Source organism: Colobus angolensis, unplaced genomic scaffold, assembly GCF_000951035.1.
Source record: "Colobus angolensis palliatus isolate OR3802 unplaced genomic scaffold, Cang.pa_1.0 Scaffold479, whole genome shotgun sequence".
Classification (NCBI taxonomy): Eukaryota; Metazoa; Chordata; class Mammalia; order Primates; family Cercopithecidae; genus Colobus; species Colobus angolensis.
The window spans coordinates 970863-998102 of record NW_012118254.1 but is presented as its reverse complement, the minus strand read 5'-3'; the positions used below and the strand labels follow the sequence as shown (position 1 = coordinate 998102).

Below are 27240 nucleotides of genomic sequence, written 5' to 3'. Positions count from 1 at the left end.
GTGGGGCTCTAGACCGTGGGAGGCCGGTGCTAGTGCTGGCGCGTGGTGGGCCCCGGAGGCCGCTGGAGTCCGGAGAGCTACGCGGAACCCGCGGCGCCAGGCCTGAGCGGTGGGAGGGCTCTGCGACGCCTGGCGTTCAGGCCTCCCACCACGAGGGTGGAGCAGCGTTGGATACTTGTTCCTTAGGGACCGAAGGCTCCGGTGGCACCCGGGCTGTTTCTCAGAGGACGATTAGTAACGTCTCGCCATGAGGAGCCGAAGTAACTCCGGGGTCCGGCTGGACGGCTACGCTCGGCTGGTGCAACAGACCATCCTGTGCCATCAGGTAAGTGCAGGGGTGTCGCTCGCAGTCGCCGACCGAGGATGTAGCGTGTCATAGCTTGGACGGAGACCTTGGATGAACTCCGTATGTGTGTGTGTGTGTGTGACGGAGACCTTGCATGAACTCCACGTGAGTGTGTGTGTATCTGTATCTGTGTCTGTAGTAGGTTCTCCCGCCCCCTCCGTGTGTGTGTGTGTGTGTGTGTGTGTGTGTGTGTGTGTGTGTGTAGCAGGTTCTCCCGCCCCCTAGCTGGGGAGGTGGTAAAGGGCCCTGAAGGAAAGGTAGGTGTTGGACCAGGAACAGAGTAGGTCAGGCACCTTTAGCCAGGAGCTTCCAGTCACGGCTTCGCACCCCTCTCCAACTCCCCTCAGGCCATAGCAGGGTTCCAGGAGCAGAGTTGCGAGAAGTGTTGTCACTTGTTTATTGACATACAAACACACGCACCCAGGTTTGTGTGTCATCTCCTTCCCCTTCCCCCAAATAAAAGAGGTAAGGGAGCATTTCCATTTTAAGACTAGACTATTGTGAAGGTCAGAGGCACTTTGTATAGACTGTTATATATTTTTTTCTGCTCCTTTCTGCTGGTTTTTCATTGCTAGTTCGCTAGTTCATTCTTTCTAACTAGAAAGTTAACACTTTCTTTTAATAATACCCATTATAAATGCACTTAATACCTTTAATTGTGCCTTTAATAATACCCACATTTCAGACTTGAAAGGCTTCAGCCACTGCTTACCCCTTATTCAAGATAGCATTTGCAAAGGGCACAAAGTTTCAGTTATAAGATGAGTAAGTTCTGGGGATCTAATGTACAGCAGCATGGTGACTGTAGTTAATCATACTGTATTGTATACTTGAAATTTGCTAAGAGAGTAGATCTTAAGTATTCTCACCACACCAAAAAAAAGGTAACTGTGAGATGATAGATGTGTTAATAAACGTCATTGTGGTTATCATTTCTCAATGAATACATAAATCATCATACTGTACTCCCTAAATATACACAATTTTTAATGTGTCAAATATAGCTCAGTAAAGCTTGGGAGGGTGGGAAGATAGCATTTGCCTGCAATAGGTCAGAAGAAGAGGAGGTTATAAAACTCAAGAGTGGAGAAGTAGAAGAAAGACCAAAGTCCCTAAAAAACTCATTTGGAAGATTCTGTTTCCTAATGTTAACACTGTATGGTTACCTTCCTGCCTTCTTTTTCTTGGCCTTGCAGAATCCAGTGACTGGCTTGCTGCCAGCCAGCTATGATCAGAAAGATGCTTGGGTCCGAGATAACGTGTACAGCATCTTGGCTGTGTGGGGTTTGGGCCTGGCCTATCGGAAGAATGCAGACCGGGATGAGGATAAGGCAAAGGCCTATGAATTGGAGCAGGTACTCAAAATAAAAATACAAAGAGATCTGGAGCTGTGTGTGATTGGGGGTTGGGGGCAGAGTGGAGACTGAAGGAAGCGAAACCCACCAAAAGCTAAGATAACTGTATTTTGCCTTTCCCTCTTTCATCATCTTTCTGAAATTATATTCCAAAAAGCCTTCCTGTATTGCACTGAAGTGGTATTCTTGCAGTGGAAACTTGAAACTTGCTGATTTGAGGGAGAGGGAACAGTCTGTTCTGTTACAGTGGAAAATCCTATCCTGGGATCTTTCCTAAAATGCATAACTCTCTAAGTAAATGTATCTTGTAGTCTCCACTGTATTCTCATTGAGAAAAACATTTGGGGGCAGGTATCTACTATTTTACTTCATTTTTAAAAATTGTGGTATTTGTATGAGGGTAAATAACATAAACCAGCAAGCCTTCTGGACTAGACACAGTAAAGACTTTATTTGTTGATTTTTATAGCTGTGGCCACTGTTTCAGAGCCTGTTGCTTCCTCCCTCCCTCAACTCCTGGGCAAAATGAGGTCAAAGTCAGCAGATGCCTTTAAGCCAACTTTTAAGGCTCTTCCCCTCAGTAAACAAGCATCCTTTATAGAACTGTTGAGACACAAAGGGAGCTGCATCCTCTTCAACAACCAAGAAAATAATATTAAGAAAACAATATTCTGGGCTACCACAGGAGTTGAAGTACTCTGTTGTCAGTTATAAGACCGATGTGCATTCATTTCCATTAGTGGGAAAAATTATCTCTATACCAGCCATTTTCTCCAGTGGTCTCTCTAACACTTAGGCAATCTGAGCTCCAGTCTTCATCTATAAATCAGAATATTGATATTTGGTTTTTTTACAAGTATCAATGTAATATGGGGTTGCACTGTGTTGTCCTTAGCAACAGCAGGCATTTATTCTTTATTCAAGCCATTGTTGAGAGATACATTGGTCCACCAAAAAAAAAGTTCAAGGTTTTGCTCTAGACAAGGTAGTACAGATCATTATTTTTATGACTGTTTTTGTTGTTGTTGAAATGGAGTCTCACTCTGTCCCCAGGCTGGAGTGCAGTGGCGCGATCTTGGCTCACTGCAACCTCTGCCTCCCAGGTTCAAGCGATTCTCCTGCCTCAGCCTCCCGAGTAGCTGGGACTACAGGCGCGCGCCACCAGGCCTGGCTAATTTTTTTGTATTTTTAGTAGAGACGGGTAGCCAGGATGGTCTCAATCTCCTGACCTTGTGATCCGCCTGCCTTGGCCTCCCAAAGTGCTAGGATTACAGGCATGAGCCACCATGCCCAGCCTTTTATGACTTTTATAAAAATAATACCATTGTAGAAATTTGGAAAATATAGAGGAGTGTTTAAAAAAATTCACCTGTAATCCTGCCTACTCCCCTCCCCCAAATCCTACATGCTACTCAGTGTTTTCTAGTTTGAGCTCAGTGTTTTGTTGCTATTTTTACTAGAAATTAATATCAGTAGAATTGGAATTTCATATCTGGTACAATTTGACCAATTTTTTCAGTTCTATTAGAAGAAATCTGTTATCTCCCTGTAATATAAACACTTTTTCTTATTTGGCCCAGTTATAAAGAATTTAACAGAGGAAGGGGGAAATAGTAGGGAAACATTGAATTACACATTCTAAAATTTTAACGTTCCATTAAATAATTTTCAACATAGCCAAAAAATACCTTTCATACCACCTTAATAGTAATTAGGAATGTTTCAAAACATTATAGCAATGGGAAACATCTTTCAAAAAGAAAAGATTTTGTGGGAATTTTTTAATGTCTATGAACTTTCATTATGAATTGCAACAGGTTTTTATTATTAGGTCTCAATTTTTTTTTCTCAAACCTGATTCAGTGTTAATCAGGAACCAGAAAATCATCTCTGTAAAAGGCCAGATAGTAACTATTTTTATCATTAGGGTTGTAGGTCACATGTGGTCTCTATCCAACTACTCAGCTCTGTGATTGTGGTGCAAATGCAGCCAGAGACAATGCAGTCATCCCTCAGTATATGTGTGGGATGGATTCCAGGACAGACTGCTTATAACCAAATCTCTGCATACTCAAATTCTGTAGTCACCCTTGTGGAACTCATCTATAAGAAAAGTCAGCCTTCCATATACATAGGTTTCTCATTCCTGAATACAGTATTTTCGATCTGCGTTTGGTTGGAAAAAAGTCACATATAAGTGGACCTGCACAGTTCAAACTTGTGTTGTTCAGGGGTACCCTGTGTATAAAGAATGACTGTAGTTATGTTTAAATAAAACTTAATTTATAAAAATAGCAATGGGCTGGATTTATCCTTGATCTAGATGAGTGGTTCCAAACTCTGACTGTACTTTGGAATCACTTGGGAAGCTTTGGGAAGCTTTTTGTTTTGTTTTTTGTTTTGTTTTTTTGAGACTAAGTCTTGCTCTATTGCCCAGGTTGGGGTGCCATGGTGCGATCTCAGCTCACTGCAATCTCTGCCTCCCAGGTTCAAGCGATTTTCCTGCCTCAGCTCCACAGTAGCTGGGATCACAGGTGCGCGTCACCACACCCGACTAATTTTTTTGTATTTTTAGTAGAGATGGGGTTTCACCATGTTGGCCAGGTTGGTCTTAAACTCCTGATCTCAAATGATCCACCCACTTCGGCCTCCTAAAGTGCTTGGATTACAGGTGCAAGCCAGCACACCTGCCTGGGAATCTTTTAAGAAATACCCTTACTACACCACAGCTTAGAACAATTTAAATATGAATCTCTGGAAGTGGAGCTCAGTAGCATCAATATTTTTTTAAAAACTACCTGGGTGATTCTAATGTATAGCCAGTGTTAAATAATGACTAGTTATGGCCAAAATATGAACATAGATTATATCCAATAAATTCATAGATTAAATTCCCACCTATTGCAACTTTCTATTACTGTGTGGATTTTTCCCAAAACATTGATTGTTAATTATTTCTACCCTTCCTTCCAATTCTTACCTTGGTTTCTTTCTGAGAAATAATGTCAGAGAATTGAAGAGAATTCTGGATGAAAAAAGGACAAGGGTTTAGGCAACTACAAGGGTTTAGGCAACTACTGCATCCTAGATTGAGAGTAGAATTATGCACATGAATGTTTTTACAAATGTCTTTCTCTCAGGCATATAGATACGGTCTCATACCCATAGAAATATAGGCAGACAAATAGGGATATCTCTTTGCATTCATGGTACCATCAAATTTCAGCTTCATCTCTGGGCCTCACTCCAGTTCTGTGTGCTAAGGTATGCTCTTTTTGTGTAGTTGTTCATCTTTTCTCATGACTTTAACTATTACGTTTATGAGAATGACTTTCAAGTCTTCATCTCTGACCTCACTTCAATTTTAAACCTAGGTTTTCATTTGTCACCTCATCAGTTGCATCTGCATATACTGCGGCTCCTCAAACTCAATGCGTCTGAAACCCCACCTTTCCAACTAAAAACAAACCACAAAACAATGGCAACTCATCAACAATCTCTTTTTCTGTTATTACTGTCTCCATTCTACCAACCACCCAGGCAGTATTACTTGGAGTAATTCCCATAGTATTTTCTGTGGAATACTAGGCCAACTAAGTTTGAGACTATGTTAAACAGCAGGTGTCTTTACTCTGTAATTTCTCAGAGCCTTTGATGTACTAATGTGCATTTTTTTGTCTAAGATGGTAGTGAATTTTATAGCCTTTCCAGAATCTCTTGGACTAGCACTCTATAAACAGTGCTTAAAGTGTGCTACTTAACCTTAGAATGATTTTTGACTTCTCCCTCTTACCTTTTGATACATGCACACCAAAGTCTGTTGATTCATTTAATTTCTCTTGAATCTATCCCCTCTTTTCTCTTCCCTTCTGCATCAACCTTAGTCTAAGCCCTTATCCCCTAACACTTCTGTGAAAACCACACTTAAATTATGTCATTTCCATCCTCAACAATCTTTCTGTGGCCCTCATTTCTCCACAAGTAAAGTCCAAACATTTTGGATTGATAGGCAAGGCCCTCTATGGGTTGGTCCTAGCTTACTTTTTTCAATATTATATCACACTGGTGCCCTCCATTATACCCCCAGTTCTAGCCAGGCTGATGTCTTTATTACTCCTCTAATAATCCCTTAATAAAAATACCTAACATTTGTATAAATACTTTCCATTGTACAACACACTTCCCCATAATTACCAGTATTTTATTCTCACAATACCCTGTGAATCAAGTATCATTATCCCCAATTTCCAAGTGAAGGGATTGAGGCCCAGAGATGAAGCTGGAATTTGATGGTACCATGAATGCAACCTGGGTCCTATGTCTTCAGAATCAGTATTGTTTGAATGTTTGCCACCATGGGAGCCTATAGACATAGCCACCTGCAAAAATTTTTATGGGCTGCTTCTTCTACATGCCTGTTCCCTTTCAATCTAAACTAATATCCTTTGAAAGCCTAGCACCAATCCCACTTTTTCTGTGGTCCCTGTCCTTCCTCACAGACCACTCACTTGTACAGTGGTCACTTCTTTCTCAGGAGTCCTTTCTTGGAACTTCTAGATCACTTGTCATCTGTGCCATTCAACATATATCTTCATTTTCTTAAATTTAAAAGACTATGTAATCATCACGTGCCAGGCCCTATAATAGATGTTAAAAAGAAAATGGGACAAAATGTTTATATGTAACCCTCAACTTTTTATTATGGAAAATTTCAAACTTAAAGGAAAGTTGCAAGAATGGTAAAATAAACATATTTGCATATACTCTATCTAAATTCGCTAGTTGTTAACACTTTGTCATATTTGCATACCCACCCCTCCACACACACACACACACACGATTATTTGATAAGCCATTCGAGAGTTACTTGCAGACATGTGTTTGTTTTTTAATTCAACTTCCTTCATCCATTGACTTAAAGGTTTTCTGAACCTGGCCTCTGCCCCTTTTTCTCAGGGAGTTCATTGTCTGATGGGGAAGACAGATATATAAGCAAGTAGTTACAGTACATTAAGATAGGTACTATAGGTACTGATTTATATATTTGAGATAACTACTAAGCTTTGTGGGAACACACAGGTGGGAATGTCTAAACTTCTCTGGGACAAGGCAAGGAAGACTTCAGAGAGGAGTTGGGTTTTAAAGGATAATTAGGAAATGCTGGGTGGACTATGCTGTAGTTAGTTTTTAAAACATATCTGTCCCATCTCCCTTGTCTTTATGTTCTACAAAACCTGATAGAGGTTCAATAAATATCTGATTGCACATATACCTGGAGGTAGAGAGAAAGGAGTACACAGATATGGTCGTGTAGTTACATATTCTTATAAAGTCAGTTCACAGATATATATAAATTTATGTCCTCAAAAAGAATAGGCAAGAGGGAGAGTCACTTGGTATGGGTAGCAGCCGTGGTGTATGAATGTACATGTATAATTAATAACATCTAGCACACCTGGATCAGAAAACAGTTAGTTTGGAGAACACGAAGTACAGATATCTCCCATCATTCCTACCGCCCCATGCTTCCTACTGATTTTATCTTGCCTTGGAAGTTAGAACTTGAGGATAAAAATGGCTGATAATGGCCACTAATTGAGATCCTCCACTAAATCCTTGATTCCCCAGGTTTGCTGTTTAAAGAAAATTTAGATGGGAGTAGTGGGGCTGGGTGGTAAAGGGAGTTGATGGGTTTGCAAGAGAAAAAGCAACTAAGGCAGTAAAATAGTGAAGAAGCCAATAACATGAGCCCAGGATTCTTACAGAATAGTATAAATGCTGAGTTCTATATTGGTCAACTAGAGGCCGTCAATAGGTTTTTTAAAAATGAGTTCCTGTGGGCCATTGATTTAAAGACAAGACTATTCAAGCCCCTCCCTCTGCTTCCCATTCTAATTCATCTACTGTAAGAAAAGACAGAATATGGTAGGAACCTTTGAGTATGTGGTGACATGTATCAGAATTGAATAAAGTTTCCCCACAGAGGAGGTTGTGTTAAATACTTTCCATAACAGGGTATATTAAAGAGATGTACTCTTTCATTAGCATCAAAGTCATATAGATGTCTTCTTGTAGGGGTTACAATAAGTTTCCTTGCTTTATAATAAATGTTTCAGTCTTTAAAATGTGACAAGATCCTGCACTGCCTATTCTTTCTCTCTTTTTAAAATTTCTTTTGATCTGTAAGGGGAGGGGACCATTTATAGACAGAAATGACTTAAGAAAGGAGACTCTCCCACGGAAACCATTTTTATTTTTATTTTTCCCTCAATAAAAGGCTTCATAAAGAGTTGGAATTTAATAGGTACTTATCCTTATCATGACTATTGCTTGTAGTCCCATTTGAATATGTTTTGAAGAAATAACAGAATCCTGTGGCTTCCAAGTAGATGAGTTTTCAGAGTTGTCCTGAAGTTGCCTCTGAGCCAGCATACCCTGGAGTAACCCGGTTGGATTTCTTTTGGACTGTGAAACAGAAAGCTTTTTGGAGAAACAGAGAAGCTGTTTGGTGCTATGTTCTTCCAAAACACATTGCCTACCCATGCCACGATTGATGGGCCCTTAGTGTCATGTAGTATATAGTCAGTGATCAGAATTTTGAGATGTTATGATTGGAAAACAAACTACTTTAAATTGTCAAGCCCTAGTAAGAGAAATAGTGATGACTTGAAACTTAAGAATTTGTGACTTTATTTCAAGGAAAAAGGGTTGAGTCAAATGAACAGATCCCCTTCATACTTATTCTTAATTGAAATTCACTTTATTCTTTAGGGGACATGTCCAGATAAATATTTCTGTGGACTCTTGAAGATAAGTCTTGGCTAGTTTAGAAAAAATAAAAGCAATGTTGTAGTGAAGTCTTTCTAGGCCATAGGATGTATTTTAGAATATCCTCAGAGCCTTAGGATTTTTGAGCTGTCTTGCCCCTTTCTCCAGGTGGAATGTCCTCTAATGGGATGATTGGCTTATTTTTACATAAACCAGTTGGAGCTTGGATGACTTTTTTGACTTGAAGGAATCATAAAGCGTAGCTTTTGATTCCACTTTTAGCTGTAATCTGCTCTTCTGTGTACCTATAAATGTCATGTAAATAGGAACACAGGATAGGGTTACTTGTTCTCAAAAGGTCATGTACCAACTGCAGTTGCTGAGTAAGTGTTCCTGTATCTAGGGATGTTTATAACTGTCTTGTTTCCATTTATTTCTGCAGAGTGTAGTGAAGCTGATGAGAGGACTACTGCACTGCATGATCAGACAGGTATGGTATTGGTAACACCCTCCTCTCCAATAAAAGCACATTGTAGTAGTATCTCTACCCCTTAGGGAATGTTTATAGCTTATATTTTCTTTCAGTTTCACAAATAGTACACACTAATTTTAGAAAATCTGGAAAATTTGGAGAGGGAGAATGTCACCCATAATCTCACAATGTAATTACCACTGGAATGTTTCTTTCCAGTCTTTTTTCACCCTCTACAAATGATTTTTGATGTGTTTTATCATTACTGTACATTCAATTGTATATGTAGGGTAGAAAGATGATACAGGTCTAAAAACCCTCATTTGGCCAGGCACTGGTGGCTCATGCCTGTAATCCCAACATTCTGGGAGGCCAAAGCGGATGGATTGCTTGAGTCCATAAGTTTAAGATCAGCCTGGGCAACATGGTGAAACGTTGTCTACAAAAAATATAAAAATTAGGGCCGGGCACGGTGGCTCAAGCCTGTAATCGCAGCACTTTAGGAGGCCGAGACAGGCGGATCACGAGGTCAGGAGATCGAGACCATCCTGGCTAACACGGTGAAACCCCGGCTCTACTAAAAAATACAAAAAATTAGCCAGGCGAGATGGCGGGCACCTGTAGTCCCAGCTACTCTGGAGGCTGAGGCAGGAGAATGGCATAAACCTGGGAGGCGGAGCTTGCAGTGAGCTGAGATCCGGCCACTGCACTCCAGCCTGGGTTGCAGAGTGAAACCCAGTTTCAAAAATAAGTAAACAAAACACACACACACGCACCCTCATTTGAAACCCTTGGGGCCATCAACTTTAGAATTTAAAGTTTTTCAGATTTTAAAAAGGCAGTACAGTGCATACTCCTGGCAACCTTTAATTATATGGTGTATGGTATATATACACCATATATTACCTTATGCCTTCTGCGGGTCTAGGACAGCACTGTAATCAGAAACTTTAATATCTCTGAAGGGAAGCATGCAATTTCATACTAAGTGGAATAAATAAAGACTTAATTTGAATCTGGTGTTGCCAACAAATGAATTTTAATGCAAAACTTAGGGGAAAAAACCTTTTCAAAGTGTTTTAGATTTTAAGATTGGAGATAAGAAACCTTGAATTTGTATCTCCTTGCAGTAATTTGCATTTTCCTTACCTCCAGTGAAGTTGAGCATCCTTTTATGTGTAGATTGAAAATTTGCATTTCCTCTTGGATGAATTGTCTGCTAAGTCCTTTGCCTATCTTCTAGGTTCTCTTTCTTGCCTGTTGAAAAGTTCTTGTACATTATAGACATTAGTCCTTTGTCATATGCATTGCGAATTTTTTAGCAGTCTATCATTTATTTTTGAGGCTTGTCTGTGATATTTTTGCATACAAAAGTGTTTTTACTTTAAAAATTGTTTTATCCTAGGAGATCTTAAAGCATTTTGCCCACATCGAATCTGACCTGGCTTTTCTGGAGATCAAGATTATGTTTTATTAGAAGAAGAAATTGAGGGCTGGGCGCGGTGGCTCAAGCCTGTAATCCCAGCACTTTGGGAGGCCGAGACGGGCGGATCACGAGGTCAGGAGATCGAGACCATCCTGGCTAACACGGTGAAACCCCGTCTCTACTAAAAAATACAAAAAACTAGCCGGGCGCGGTAGCGGGCGCCTGTAGTCCCAGCTACTCGGGAGGCTGAGGCAGGAGAATGGCGCAAACCAGGGAGGCGGAGCTTGCAGTGAGCTGAGATCCGGCCACTGCACTCCGGTCTGGGGGACGGAGCAAGACTCCGCCTCAAAAAAAAAAAAAAAAAAAAAGAAGAAGAAGAAATTGAGGCCCAGATTGATAAAGTGCCTGCCTACAGGCACAGAAGTCTATATCTATAGTAGAAGGAAATATGTAGTAGATAGAAAGTAGTACATAGAAATATATGATTGATAGAAAATCTTTGCTACTTTATTTTGTATTTAGATATTTGCACTTTTGTTTTTTTCTTTTTAGATAGGGGCCTCACTTTGTCACTCAGGCTGGAGTGCAGTGGTATGATCATAACTCACTCACTGCAGCCTTGGCCTCTGGGCTCAAGTGATCCCCCCACCTCAGCCTCCCACATCACTGGGACTACAGGTGTGCACCACCATGCCTTGCGAATTTTAAATTTTTTTTTGTAGGGACAGAATCTCACTATGTTGCCCAGACTGGTCTCAAACTCCTGGGCTCCAGTGATCCTCCCACCTCGGCCTCCTAAAATGCCAGGATTATAGGCATGAGCCACCTTGCCTGGCCAATATTTGAACTTTCTACTTTACCAAATATGTTTGAGGTCACTAATTTCAGGAACCAAATTTAAGGTATAACGGTTACTGTCATACATCAGAGGCATTAATTATCAAATTTAAATTTCAGGAACTAAGTATTTCAGTTGTCCTTTGCACAGTATTTTCCTTCTGACTTCTAGTTTCAGCTTTTTGTTGTGAACCCAGGAAATCTAAGACAGATCTGCCAGCCTCAGCCTCCCAAAGTGTTGGGATTACAGGCGTAACCCACTGTGCTGGCCAATTACTGTTATTTTTTCCTGAAGTTTGAGTTGTCTGGCTTCAGTTCCCAGGGTTTAAAGAAAGCACAGCTGAGTTTTCAGTGACTCCAAATTAGGAAAAATGGGGGAATAAAAAGAAGGAAAAAAATTGAAAACATTATTTTGAAAGCTTATAGCCAAAAAAATTAGAATTCCATCGAAACTGTAGAAGCTAATAAAAATTGAAACAAAAATTAGGCAAGACTAGAATCTAGCAATGGGTATACTGTCGTTTTGAAATATAATTTTTTCTCTCTCCAGTTTCCCTTTTGCTAAAGACAAATCATGGTAGGACTGGTTTGCCTATTATACTTGGCCTAATTATTTGTACACAGTGCAGCAAGAATAATTATTTTTTACATAGGCTTTTAAATGGGCTTTGATTGAACTTTGTTCCATAGGAGAAATCTCAGATAAGATTTTTTTTTTTTTTGAGATGGAGTCTTGCTGTGTCACCCAGGCTAGAGTGCAGTGGCACGATCTCAGCTCACTGCAACCTCCACCTCCTGGGTTCAAGTGATTCTCCTGCCTAAGCCTCCTGAGGACCTGGGATTACAGGCGCCCACCACCATGCCTGGCTAATTTTTGTGTTTTCAGTAGAGACGGTGTTTCACCATGTTGGCCAGGCTGGTCTTGAACTCCTGACCTCATGATCCACCCGCCTCAGCCTCCCAAAATGCTGTGATTATAGGCATGAGCCACCATGCCCAGACATCAGATAAGACTTCTTGAAAGCAGGGCCCAGCCATGAATTTATGTCATCAAATATCTATGAGTTGGGTGAATTTCTCCTCCTCTTGAGGTTCCAAGATAAACCTGAGGCTTCTGTGCCTGTCGGAAAGTGACATTCTTTAAAATTACCAAGGGTCAGAAACCCTATACGTGGACTGCGTACATGAAATATGAGGCCAGTTTTTCCAAGGGCTTTATTGCCTTCATAAGTCAAGTCTGATTCTTTAAAGGAAAGTATAACATTCCCGTCAAAGACGTGGTAAAATTACCAGTTTCTCCAACTGTGTCCTGTTACAAATGAAAACAGATTCTTATTGCACTTATGCAAATAACTGTATTGCCATAAGTTAAGAATACTCACAAATAGTTTCCAAATTCTGGAGAAAATCAGGTAGACAGAAACAAATATGCTCCAAATCTTGTTTATGGGATTGTTAAAAGCTGTCAGTAGCTCAAAAGAGCTACTGTTAAAAGCTGTCAGTAGCTCAAAAGAGAAGTTTTAAGACTCTGAAAAACAAAACAAAGGATCAGCAAACATTTTAAGCAAAAAGTCAAAAAAATTAGTTCAGTCCATGCAATTATTTCTTGTTCTGCTTGATACTCATGAACATTTTAGCTCTCCATGAGTCCTGGAAGTTTTTCCTCTATTCTGATATCACAATCTTCAAAAGTTATCAGAAACCTGCATTTAAGAGCACCTATTGGAATTTTATAGCTGATTATAAAACCATCTTCTAAAAAGGACCAAAACAAGACAACAATTCTCCATGAATGAAAAAAAAGTTTTAAGGCAGCTATAATCAAAAGACACAATTGACAAAGAAAATTGTTACCTCTGTGGCACACAATGATTTTAACATAACAATTAGGTTTATTACCAATAATGTACACTAAGTTATTTCAGAATTGCAGGAGTTTCTCATAATTTTGGAACACATACTAATAACATATTTATACAAATACAGTCCAAAGAAAACCAAACAACATTTCATATTTAACAATGCTTCCTATATAATTTTTATACTAAATAAGCCAAATTATGACATTTTTGGACTTCGGGGAACCTAATGTCTTAAAGGATTAATTAGATTAGAAAAAGACATAATTTATAATTTGATTTTGGAAAATTTGTCAAATATAAACGTTTAAAATGCTTGATATTACAAAATAGTATTACAGGTCATTGTTTAACCAAAGTGCTAATTCAAGGACTTCAAAAAAAGTGAAAACCTTCATTCTTTGAGAGAAGAGACTTAATTTTCTAAACAAGAAGCACTAATAAAAACAGCATGAAGCCGATTACATTTGTTTTTCAAAATTTTGTAAATAATCTACAAAGTTTAACCTTGATTATAAAATATAACTTCTATAAGCCTTTTATAACCTTTATTAAGGAGTTGGTTAATGCTTTAAGAAAAACTTGTTAATCTGACACAGGGGTCCATATACTGGTTTTGCATCAGTGTGCCTTTGACACTAATGATTCATTTATAGAGAAACTGAACTTATTTTATCTTTAAAAATTGTCCTTTACAATCTTATACGCTCTCCTCTTCCATGATATAGTTCCTGGCCCTCGAGGAATCAAATAGCTTTAATTGTTTTTTGCCCTGTATTTCAGGAATGCAGTTTATTTTGATTGGCATCTTCCACAGGGCCTGAAGATGAGGCTTTAATTGCTGTCGGTGTTTAAGATTTAGCAGGACTTGATGTCCTTTTTAGACCCAGGAGTTAAAGCCCTCTAACTCAATGTCACAAGGACTTTAAAAGCACATACAGGAAGATACATGGATATAATAACCTTAGTTAAAAAGATTTTTTTTTTAATCTCAGTTTTTTTCCTAAGCAAAACCAAAACTTAATAATAATATTTGGATTTTCTGGTTTGTCCTGAACATCCCTCTTTTTTTTTTTTTTTGAGACGGAGTCTCGCTCTGTGGCCAGGCTGGAGTGCAGTGGCGTGATCTCGGCTCACTGCAACCTCCACCTCCCGGATTCAAGCAATTCTCCTGCCTTAGCCTCTGGAGTAGCTGGGACTACAGGTGCACGCCACCACACCCAGCTAATTTTTTGTGTATTTTTAGTAGAGACAGGGTTTCACCATGTTGACCAGGATGGTCTCGATCTGTTGACCTCCTGATCCGCCTGCCTCGGCCTCCCAAAGTGCTGGGATTACAGGTATGAGCCACTGCACCCGGCCTCTTTATTCTTGTAACTTTGTTTACATCTCCTTTTGTTTCCTGGTTGTATTTACCTTGTTTTATACATAACCTTTAAACAAGCTTTGAATTAGACAAAACTTGTTCACCTTTTATTTTTTAGCAAGAATGTTTTCCTATAATATATATTTATTGGAAAATACCCAAATAATTATATTATAACTTTATATCCTAAATTATGACCAGTTTTTCTGCAAGTACTTATCCTATTATATTTACCTAATTATTGTAATTGTTTTACTCTGATTATTTATGAAAACTGTGATAGTCATGATTTAAAGTTATGAAACTGCCATTGAAAGTTATAACTGAGACAGTGAAAAAAGATTTGACCTGACTGACTCCATCTTGCTCTTAGCCCCAGGCTGTCGTTGTTCACTCCTGGTCATAGGCCAAACTAACTTTGGGAGGAATTTAGCTTATAGATTAGCTTTGAAACAAAGAGAATAACAGTCCTTTCCCAAAACAAACCTCCTTATTGTCTGTGCATACTGCCTAAAGCCACAGGATTCGAAGTTATGGTAATCTTACTAAATTCAAGATGCAGCTATTTTCATTAAACCCATATCAATGTCTTATTTATTAAAAATTACACAAGCAAAGAATCATTCTGTTTTGGGCTGAGCTTATAGTTTGTAACCCCTATGCCAAATTTTGACACCTTATAGTATTTGGCAGGGATAAGTATGAAATTGCTTGATTAATAAATGCAAAACAAAAGAATGTATACTGGCAAATCTTAAGACATGCCTAATATTACCTTACCAAATAATTTTAAAGCTAGCTTATTTAATTTTACTTAAGTTACATAAACTTGAAAAAGCATTTGACTATTCTTTTTTATTATCTGATTTAAGTGCTTTTATTTTTCTTTAAGCCAATTAATTAGATCTCATATATTTTTAGTAGTGAAACACTGCGTACACAACATATACATACATCTAAAGACATATTAGACATGCCGATGGATTTATAAAGACCCCCTCTTTTTTTCCTTAGACTTTCATATTCTTGATAACCTGTTTCACAACCCTACACATTTGTCAGCTAAATAGCCTTAAATTTGCACATTAAAGGAAACAGTTTGGGTGAAATCAAATAGCAAAATTTACATCATAATGTACAGAGAGAAAGGTCTGGTGGTGCAGAACTAGAGGGAGATGCTTTTACAGTACACTTAAAAAAATTTTTTTTAAACTAAGACATTTCTGAATGTCTTCCTTAAAAACTCAAGTGTAGCCTCTGTTGCAATAACTATTTTAGTCAAAAAATCGGGTGAAAATGGAATTCAGTCAACTAAGAAGAAAAAAAAACTTTTGCTCAGAAAAAAAGACAAAGTCTTAGGAGAGAAAAAAGAAACAGCTCGAAAACATGAAGGCCTTTTAAATACAAACATGCCCACATGCACACATACACATACACATCTTGGATGTTAACCTTTTAATTAAGCCAACTTTTAACCATTGACCTCCTTTAAAAGAAAAAAAAATCTTTTAAAATCTTATTACCGTATTTCAGCTAGGACAAAATGCTGCTAAACTAACAATCATCACACAAATTATACAATTTCTGAGTGCTCTAAGTGTAAGCAGAATTTAACACCAGCTGGTTGTTAATGCTAACTTCAGTCATTTAAAAAGAATTTGCAAGACAGAATCCCAAACCAGTTTCTTACATAATGATGGGTCTCAGGCTGTAGACTGCTCTCTACCATCCTAGAAACAGGAAAAACAAAAACAAAAACAGATCTCATCTTCCCTGTTAGAAGCAAGCTCAAACTCCATAAAGGAATTATCTGCCTTCCATCGATATGGAGGCAGGAAAGCTTGCTTTCCTTGTGTTGGAAGCAAGTAAAACTCCAAAAAAAGAGGAGTTGTAACAGCAAAATAAGCTTTAGATCTCGACCAAATTTTGAGAGATCAGGGATTCTGTGAGGGGGCGCTCTCAGGCCTCAGCAAATTGTCCTGTTGGTTTGAGCCATAAAGTTAGCTCATGCTGGTACCAAGCACCGACAGGAGATTTGTCAAAGGTCAGGGGCATCTCCACTCAGAATCCACCCCACCTTGAGGTTACCAAAATGTGAACCCTGAAAATCTGAGACAGGTCTCAGTTAATTTAGAAAGTTTATTTTGCCAAGGTTGAAGATGTGCCCGTGACACAGCCTCAGTGAGTACCTGTGCCCAAGATAGTTGGGGCACAACTTGGTTTTATACATTTTTGAGAGACATGAGACATCAATCAATATATTAGTTCATTAATTAATCACTAATAATAGTACATTAGTTCAGAAAGGCTGAGACAACTCAAAGCAACACCCCACAACTGGGGGCTTGCAGGTCACAGGTTGGTGAGAAACAGATGGTTGCATTCACTTGAGTTTCTGATAAGTCTTTCCAAAGGAGGCAATCAGAATATGCATCTGTCTCTGTGAGCAGGGGGATGACTTTGAATAGAATGGGAGGCAGATTTTCCCTGAGCAGTTCCCAGCTTGAAAGGGCCCAAGATATTTTCCTTTCAGACTCTCATACCTTTACTCCCTCACTGTATGTGTCTCTCAGCAGCTCTTTTCATTGCTCCCTCAAAATATATCCTCTTATTCTAATTTACTTTGAAATTTCTACCTCAGTTTCAGGAACAAATGTATCTTTTCACATTCAGTTATCTCTTACTAAGCTGTTCTCACTCAAACACTCTGAATCTCAATTTATATCTACAGTGTGCAGTGTAGCAAAGCAACCATATGAAGAGTGAACAAGAGGCAATGAATAGGAAAGAGCTGTTTTTCACTATTTGGTATTATTTTCTAATTAAAACACCTAAATTGAAAAACAACAGTAACAGACTTTCCAGTTGTGTTAGTGTAGGGAAAAAGAGGAACAGTGTATTTTAAATTTTCACAATTGCCTGAAGATAATGTATTTTCACATTGCAATAATGTATGTTAGAGTATTACAGAAGTGTGGCATATGGGTTGATTTTTCAGTATATCCTTCTGTTAATGTTTTTGTTCTTCTCAGGTGGATAAAGTAGAATCCTTCAAATATAGTCAGAGTACTAAGGATAGCCTCCATGCCAAGTACAACACCAAAACCTGTGCCACTGTAGTGGGTGATGATCAATGGGGACACCTGCAGTTGGATGCTACCTCTGTGTACCTGCTCTTCTTAGCACAAATGACTGCCTCAGGTCAGTACAAGGAGAGAAGTGCTGGGAGCCCCTAAGTATGGAGTCTGGGGTACTAATTAATATTCTTTTAAATTGAGGACTAGGAAGGCTGGGGTGGATCTTCTTGAGACAGGTGTTTTTTATTATTTATTAATCCTCAGATATGAGATGGCAAAGAAGGGCTGGGGTTTATTGCTTGTTCTCATACAGTACATTGACAAGCCTGCCAGTTAGTATAAATACAAATTCAATCACCTACTTTATGCTACTATTTATGAATATATTATAAACAAGGCATCTGTCTATAGGCATCTAAATTAAGAAAATTAACTTAGGAATCAGAATCCAAATTTTTAAATTATTGAATACTATATTCTTTTCAGATGGTTCTCTTATTAATTTTGGATGCTTTACCTGAGAAAGGGAAATGTAAGAAACAACTTAATTTCCTTTTATTTCTCCTAAATTGGGGGAGGGCAATGTATCCGATTATACCTAGTTTATAAATGTAATGGGACCTTTGCCAGAGCTTCTTAAACTAATGTACTTCTCAAAATACCAAATTTTTGACATTTTAATTTCTTCATCTTCCAATCGGTTATTGAGCTCCTTTGTACTAAGGGCATCCAGGGTGGGAATTCCCTCAAAATACTCTTCTTCTCCTTTTTTAATAGAAATAAATATTTGATGATAAACCTTTCCTTTATTTCTTCTAAAACACACAGCTCAGAAGCTGAATAGCCTTTTCTCAAAAGTATGAACTAGTTACCCAGATATGTCCTCCTGTTGTAGGGGAGGAGGTTTCCTCCTGAATAAATGTAGTTTTAGGTTTAATTTATTTAAATAGAATGACAGCTATAACTCTATTTCTGATATTATTTTAATACCAGTTCTGGAGTTTTGTCTACAAAGCAACAATGTCTGAGTATCTCTTGTAGTTTTTCCTTTTGAGCCCAGAATGCAAGCAGAAATGTATCAAAGAGGCTTATAGGAGACATAACCATTCATTCAACAAATGTTTATTGATTCCTGACGTAACATTTGATTTTCAGCTCCATCAGCTGAGTTTGATAGGTACTTGGAATAAGGTAGATATTATTTGATCAGGCCTTTTGAGGAATATGTAGAAATTTACAAATCAGAGAAGGAAAGGGGATAGCATGACTGTAACATGGAAATTTGAAAGGTACTGGCCATCAAGGTAAGGCTGGATATCTTCTATGGTTAGAGTATAACATGCATCTGGAAAAATGACTAACTGTGAAACTAGAAAGTTGGGGCTAGCTATTTGAGGGCCTGTGTACCGTGCTATATAGTTTGGAGTTTAGTCCGTAATCAGTAGTGAGTCATTCAAGGTAAATAATCAAGGAAGTTTCAGATGATTCACTTCAGTAGCAGGAAGATAGATTGGATAGGAAAGAAGATTAAGATGGCAAACTAGTTAGAAAGTTAGTGAAATACTTTAAGGCAAGATTGATATAGAATTTATGTAAGGCAGTTATCTTGAGAATGAAAGGGCATATGTGAGATATAAATGGTAGTATGCAAGATCATAGAGTATTTAGTGATGCTCTACACATGTTTGAATACTCACAAATCTCAACCTTGGTTAAAAGAGAGGCTTAGACAGAACCTGACTGCAACTTACAGAATGGGGGCATGAGGAGCTCCATGGAATCCCCAGCAAAATAACCATAAATGTTGAAAATTATTTTTTAAAAACCAGCCACTTACATTATTGGAAATTGTCTGAAGGACATACAGCAAGTAGAGAAACATTTACTCCAGGAAATCTACCAAGTATTGGTAAAAGCAGTGAGGGAGTGTGGCATTTGAGTCTCAGTCTACTCCCTCCTCCACCCCACCTCAGCATGGCAGAAGCAATATTCAAGGCAGGTACAGCCAAGAGCACAATCTCCCCAGCTAGTTCCCAGTTTAGGGACACCGTATCTCCCTGAGGGAGGTAGGTTGTGATCATTTCTCATCCTTTCCAGCTCCATGTTGCAGAAGCTAGTTCAGGCAAGAATAGCTAACAGGCCTGGAGCTCCCCTCCTCCCCAGGAAAAGGCAGGGTGAGAATTAGGCCCTGATCAACCTTGGCCCACTTCACTATGAGGGTGGAGGTTCCCCACTGGGAGGGGCAAACTAAGAAGATCAAAGGTTACCATCTCTTCCCAGCACTCAATTTGTAAAGCAGGGGTGTCGCTACAAAAGAACTGGGCCACTGTTCTCGCCACTAACTCTGGAGGACTGCCACAGAAATTTTACTGGGGAGAGAGGCAGGCTGTAAGAACACAAAGCTCTGTAGCTTTTCCCAGAGGAATTGACTTAAGCGTGTGAGAAAGTTAAAACCTAAAGGCAATCTCAAAAAACAATGGAGATTTGGGTTCTAAGCAATTAAGAGGAGGCTAGTAGCTCAATAAGAGCAAGAAGCTAAACCATATACTAGCTCAATGGCACATGAACATTTTTCAGGATAGATTATATGGTATACCATAAAACAAGCCTCAATAAATTTGAAAGATTTCAAAATCACACAAAGTATGTTCTATGACCAAAATGGAATGAAATCAGGAACAGAAAGAAATTTAGGAAACTCACAAATCTATGGAAATTAAGCAATACACACCTAAATGACCAATGAGTCAAATAAGAATCACAAGGGAAATTAGAAAATACTTTGAGCTAAATGAAAAAGAAAATACAACATACCAAAGCTTATAGGAAGCAGAGAAAACAGTGCTTAGAGGGAAGTTTATAGCTGTAAACACCAATGAAAAAAAAAAGAAAAGAAAAATCAGTAACCTAACCTTCCACCTTAAGGCACTGGAAAAAGACAAGCAAACTAAGCCCAAAGCAAAGAGAAATGATGAAGCAATTCATTAATACAGCAGAAATTAATGAAATAGAAAATGGAAAAAACAGTAGAGAAAATCAACAAAACCAAAAGTTCATTCTTTAAAAAGATCAACAAAATTGACAAATCTTTAGCTACACTGACCAAGAGAAAAAGAGAGAATACTCAAATTACTAAAACTAGGAATAAAAGAGGGGATATCGATACAACCTTACAAAAATGTAAAGAACTAAAGGGGAATACTATGGACAACTGGTTACCAACAAATTAGATAATTTTGATGAAATGGGAAAATTTCTTGAAAGACAAACTACTGAATCTGACTCAAGAAGCAAAGGAAATCTGAGTAGACTTACTACAATCAAAGAGAATTAGTAATATAAAATCCTTCCACAGAGAAAAGCCCAGGTGCAGATAGCTTTACTGATAAATCTACCAAATAAAGAAGAGTGAACACCAATTCTTTACAAACACTTCCAAAAATAGAAGAGGTGACACTTGCAACCTCATTCTGTGAAGCCATTACTCTGATGCTAAAACCAGACAAAGATATCACAACAAAGTACAATTATAGATCAGTATCTCTTATTAATAAAGATATAAAAATAAAATGCTAGGTAACTGAATCCAGCAATATATTAACACGTTTATATACCTTGACCAAACCATATATATTCCAGGAATGCAAGGTTGTTTTATTATCTGAAAATTAATTAATGCAATACATCATGTCAATGGAATAAAGGACAAAGGTATATTATTATCTCAGTAGACACAGAAAAACATTTGACAAATTCAATACCTTATCATGATAAATACTTACCAAATAAAGAATAGAGGAGCATTTTTTCAACCTGATAAATGGCATCTTTGAAAATCCACAGCTAACATGACATTTGATGGTGAAAGAATGAATGCTTTTCCCCTTAGATCAGAATAAGACAAGGACATCAACTCTTGCCACCAGTATCTAAAATTGTACTGGCATTTTAGCAAGGGCAAAGAGCCAATAAAAAGAAATAAAAGGCATCAAGTAAATGAAGGAGTATAATTATCTCCATTTGCAGATGATAGTTCTTACATAGAGAAATCCTAAGGAATTCACTAAAAATCTGGAATAAACAAAGTTCAGCAAGGTAACAACATACAAATAAATATGCAAAAATGAATTATATTTCTAAACAGGAGTGAATAACCAAAATGAAATTTAAAAATAATTTCTATTAAAATAGGATCAAAAATGAAATAATAAGGAATAAATTTAATAAAAGAAATATAAAATTTGTACTTTGAAAGATACAAAACATTGTTGAAAGAAAGTAAAGATCTGACTAAATGGAAAGACATCTATATTCAAGGATTAGAAGATTTATTGTTAAGGTGGCAACATTTCCCAAATTAATCTACAGATTCAACATCAACTGACTTTGCAGAAATTGACAACCTGTTTCTAAAATTTATATGGAAATTTAAAGGACCCAGAAGAGCTAAAAAATCTTAAAAAAGAAGAAAGTTGAAGGACTCCAACTTCCTAATTTCAAAACTTAATACAAAGCTACATTAATTAAAACAGCACAGGTACTGTCATAAGTATAGACATGTAGCTCTTTGGAATAGAATTGAGAGGTTAGAAATAAGCCATCACTTTATGCTCAGTTGACTTTTGACAAAGGTGCCAAGATAATTCAATGGGGAAAGAATAGTCTCTTCAACAAATGGTGCTGGGACAACTGTATGTCCACATGCAAAAGAATGAAATTGAACTTCTTCCTCACACCAGATATAAAAATTAACTCAAGACTGGGCGCAGCAGCCCATGCCTGTAATTGCAGCACTTTGGGAGGCTGAGGTGGGAGGCTCACTTAAAGTCAGGAGTTTGAGACCAGCCTGGCCAACATGGTGAAACCCCTACTCTACTAAAAATACAAAAATTAGTTAGGCGTGGTGGTGTGCACCTGTAATCCCAGCTACTCAGGGGGCTGAGGCAGGAGAATCGCTTGAACCTGGGTGGCGGAGGTTGCAGTGAGCCGAGATCGTGCCATTGCACTCCAGCCTGGGCAACAGAATGAGACTCCATCTCAAACAAACAAACAACGAAATTAAATTTAAAAAAATTAACTCAAAATAAATTGTAAACCTAAATGTAAGAGGGAAAACTAAAACACTATATTAGTCTGCCACAACAGAATACCACATAATAGGTGGCTTAAATAACAGAAATTTATTTTCTCACAGTTCTGGAGGCTGGAAGTCCAACAGCAAGGCTGGCAGGATTGGTTTCTGGTGAGGCCTCTCATCTTGGCTTTCAGATGGCTACCCTTCCTGTGTTCTTACATGGCCTTACATGTTCTTACATGAGGGCCACCCTCATGACCTCATTTATCTTCTTAATTATCTCCTTGACGTCCCTATCTCCAAATATAGTCATATTAGGAGTTAGGGCTTTGACGTATGAATTTTTTGGGGGAGGACAAAATTCAATACATAGCAAACATAGGAGTAAATATTTCTGACCTTGGGTTAAGAAAAAGCCTCTTAGATATGGCACCAAAAGCATAAGCTACTAAAGAAAAAATAGATAAACTGGAATGTATCAAAATTAAGAACTTTTGTGCTTCAAAGGACCCCATCAAGAAAGTAAAAAAGCAACCAATAGTATAGAAGAAAATATTCACAGATCGTATATCTGATAAGGTACTTGTATCTAAAATAAAGAACTCTTAGAACTGAATATAAAAGATAAATAACCTAATTAAAAATGGTCAAAGAATCAGAGTTGACATTCCTCCAAAAAGATGTTCAGATAACCAATAAGTATGTGAAAGGATACTGAGCATCATTAATTTTGAAAGAAATGCGGGTCCCAACCACAATGGGATACCACTTCACACCCATCAGGATGACTGTAATCAAAAACACAGATTATAAGTGTTGCTGAGGATGTGGAGAAATTGGAACCCTCATACACTGCTGGTGGAAATGTAAAATGGTGCAGCTGCTTTGCAAAAGAGTCTGGTAGTTCCTTAAAAGGATTAAAAAAGAGATACCATATGATCTAGCAGTTTCACTCCTAAGTGTATATATACCCAAGAGAAATGAAAACGTATCCCTCAAAAGCTTATACATTAATGTTTATAGCAGCATTTCTTATGATAGCCATAAACAAAAATAACCCAAGTGTTTATCAACTGATAAATGGATAAATAAAATATGATACATCTGCACAATGGAATTTTAAAAATTTTTTTCATGTTACTGCTACCTCTGACGATGGGATATTTGGGGCAATAAAAAATGAATTACGGATACGTGCCACAACACTGACATACCTTGAAATTACTATGCTAAGTGTTAGAACCCAGACATAAAAGGCCATATATTGTATGATTCCATTTATATGAATGTCAACTAAGGCAAATCATAGAGACAGGAAGTAGATTAGTGGTTACTTAGGCTGGGGGACAACTGTAGAAGGGAAATGGGGAGTGACTGCTAAGGGGCACAGGATTTCTTTTTGGAGTGATGACAGTGTTCTACAATTGATTGTGGTGATGGTCACACAGCTGTGCATACACTAGAAACCATTGAATATATACTTCTTATGCATTCTTTTTACGTATCTCAATAAAGTTGTTTCTAAAAATGAGAGAAAGAGGCTTAATGTTATACAGATGAGTGCAGAATATAAGTGCAATAGACCACTGATTTAGCTCCATTTCTGGAGCCCTGTATGCTTTAGTATTCTTTATATAGTACTGTCACATTTGTTCGAATCCAGCCCTATCTCATTTTATGTGTACTCACCTCTGCATTCTTTGTTCAACAAGCAGTGTCTCAGCTCTACACAGGATCCAGAGGTCCTCCATTTATGACCTTTCCTCAAGAGACATCGCTTTCCTGTGGTTAGCAGAGGTGTTTAAAATCCCTTAATAAATTTTCAAACATCTACTGTTCAATGCTGTTTAATACCATTCATAATACTATGTGAGATACTTTTAGAAGATGCAGATATAAATAAGATAGTTCTTTCCTTAAAATTCAAGTACACGTTTGTCATACAGAGTAAAAAAATAAGCTCATAAAAGTAAGAAAAACAAAATTCTGTGAGTCACAAAATAGGAGAATCAATGATAGCATCACAGAGGAGATAGCATTTGAGCTGAGCCTTGAAAGAACAGTAGGATTTCAAGACATGGAAAGAAGAAGGCCATTTAAATGGAGAATATAATGAGCAAAAGGATATAAATGGTAGAAATGTCTGGCATGTGTATGGTATAGCTGTGATGCAAGTCTAACAGATGAATAAGACCAGTTTCATACTTTTGCCTTCTCTATCTCTGCTCAATTGCGTTGGCACACAAAGATGAAAAGCTAAAGCTATGAAGCTGATGTCCCATGTCACTATCATCTCTTCTCTTTACCCGTGTCTTTCCAAGAAGTTAATGTCATTACCATTACAAGAAAAAACACACTTTGCCAGTTTGCTCCTGCGACTTCCCTGTGCTATGGATGCTATTTTGACAGAGCCATGGATCAGGAGGAGTTTGCAATCTGATAATACCGATCATATAGTGCTTTTTAATTATAAAGTTACACAGTTCCATGATTTAAAATAAATGTTAATAGATCAAAGATTTAGATGTGGCCAGGCGCGGTGACTCACGCCTGTAATCCCAGCACTTTGGGAGGCTGAGGTGGGTGGATCACAAAGTCAGGAGTTCAAGACCAGCCTGGCCAACATGGTGAAATCCCTTCTCTACTAAACATACAAAAAAATTAGCTGGGCATGGTTGTGGGCACCTGTAATCCCAGCTACTCAGGAGGCTGAGGCAGGAGAATCACTTGAACCCAGGAGGCAGAGGTTGCAGTAAGCTGAGATCGTGCCACGGCACTCCAGCCTGGGCAACAGAGCAAGACTCCATCTCAAAACAGAAAAAAAGTTTCTGATAATAAAAAATACTATAAACAAAGTCCAAATTCCAACAAACTAGCAACAATACTTGCAACACATATGATGTGCAAGAGACTAATTTCCTTAATATTTGTTAAAATATCAATAATAGAGAAAAGGAAATTTTTTTTTTTTTTTTGAGAGGAGTCTTGCTCTGTCACCCAGGCTGGGGTGCAGTGGCCGGATCTCAGCTCACTGCAAGCTCCGCCTTCCGGGTTTACACCACTCTCCTGCCTCAGCCTCCCGAGTAGCTGGGACTACAGGCGCCCACCACCTTCCCCGGCTAGTTTTTTTTTGTATTTTTTAGTAGAGACGGGGTTTCACCGTGTTAGCTGGGATGGTCTCGATCTCCTGACCTCGTGATCCGCCCGTCTCGGCCTCCCAAAGTGCTGGGATTATAGGCTTGAGCCACCGCGCCCGGCCAGGAAAAATTTTTTTAAAGTTTAATGCTGAGCAAATACACACACGCGCACACACACACACACACATATACACATACACACACACACAATATGTATGAACCACAGAAGAGGGGAAGCAATGACAGCATCACAGAGGAGGTAGCGTTTGAACTGGGCCTTGAAAGAACAGTGAGATTTCAAGATATGGAAAGGAAGGGAAGGCCATTTATATGGAGATTGTGAGCAAAAGGACATAAGTGGTAGAAATATGTGGCATTTGTATGGTATAGCTGTGATACAAATCTAAGAGATGAATAAGGCCAGTTTCATACTTCTGCCTTCTCTCAGCCTCTGATTTCTATTGAATTGTCAGTCTTTCTGGTACACACATATATATGTATGATGACTCCTAATGGGTGCAAGATTTCTTTTTGGAGTGATGAAAATGTTCTAAAATCAATTGCGGTGATGGTCATACAACTGTGCATACACTAAAAACCATTGAATATATACTTATAATGCAAATTTTTTATGTATCTCAATAAAGTTGTTTTTAAAAATGACAGAATGAGGCTTATTATTATACAGATGGTACATATATGTATATATATATGTATATACCAAGACCATATATATACCAAGACTGGTATATGTGTGTAACAGGAAGACCAGCAATTCAGTAAAAATCTGAAGGACATGACCAAACAGTTCATAGGAAAAGAAATACGAAATACAGATAGCTTATAAATATATGAAAAGATTCACAACCTTACTCACAATAAAAAATTGGAAATTAAACTACAAGGAGGTTCTATTTCTTATCCATTAAAGTGAGACAAAGATTAAAAATTTTTATTAAAGCCTGTGTTCGCAAAGATGTAGGGAAACAGGCAGTCAATGTTGGTATATAAACTGTAGAATTTCTTTGAAGAATAACTTGGAGATGATTATCAAAATTTAATATACGTGATGAAGTATTTAGAGGGAAATGTACGAATATCTGCAGTTTACTCTGAAATGTATCAACAAGGAAGATGGATAGATACGTGATGAACAAAGTACACTAAAATGTTAATGGTGGAGTTCAGGTGGTGAGTATACAGGAGTCCTCTGTAAAATTGTTTCATTTTGTTTGTTTGTTTGAAAGTGTTCATAATAAAACATTGGAAAGTAATATGCTTACATCTTTGGGTCAGCAATTCCAAGAATCTGCCCTGATATACTGGCACATGTGCATAAAGATATATTTACACAAATACTCATTGCAACATTCTAGTGATGAAAGATTTGATACAACCTAAATGTCCTTCAGTAGGGAACTGTTTACATGAGTAACCATTCAGTGAAATGTTCTGTAGACATTAAAAAAATGAGACAGACGTATTTAAAATTATCTCCAAGTTACTTATATATGAAAAAGCAA

At 38.0% G+C, this 27240-nt stretch overlaps 1 protein-coding gene across 5 annotated transcripts in view; it reads left to right on the top strand.

Moving 5' to 3' along the window:
• The window catches only part of PHKA1 (phosphorylase kinase, alpha 1 (muscle)), a 127580-nt gene continuing 100340 nt past the window's right edge, over positions 1-27240 (top strand). For all 5 annotated transcript variants that reach the window (XM_011958905.1, XM_011958904.1, XM_011958903.1 and 2 more), the window contains exons 1-4: positions 1-325; positions 1543-1701; positions 8912-8959; positions 17462-17630. In XM_011958905.1, coding sequence (XP_011814295.1) covers positions 248-325; positions 1543-1701; positions 8912-8959; positions 17462-17630 — 454 coding nt within the window. In that variant the 5' untranslated portion in view covers positions 1-247. The remainder of the gene's footprint in view (positions 326-1542; positions 1702-8911; positions 8960-17461; positions 17631-27240) is intronic.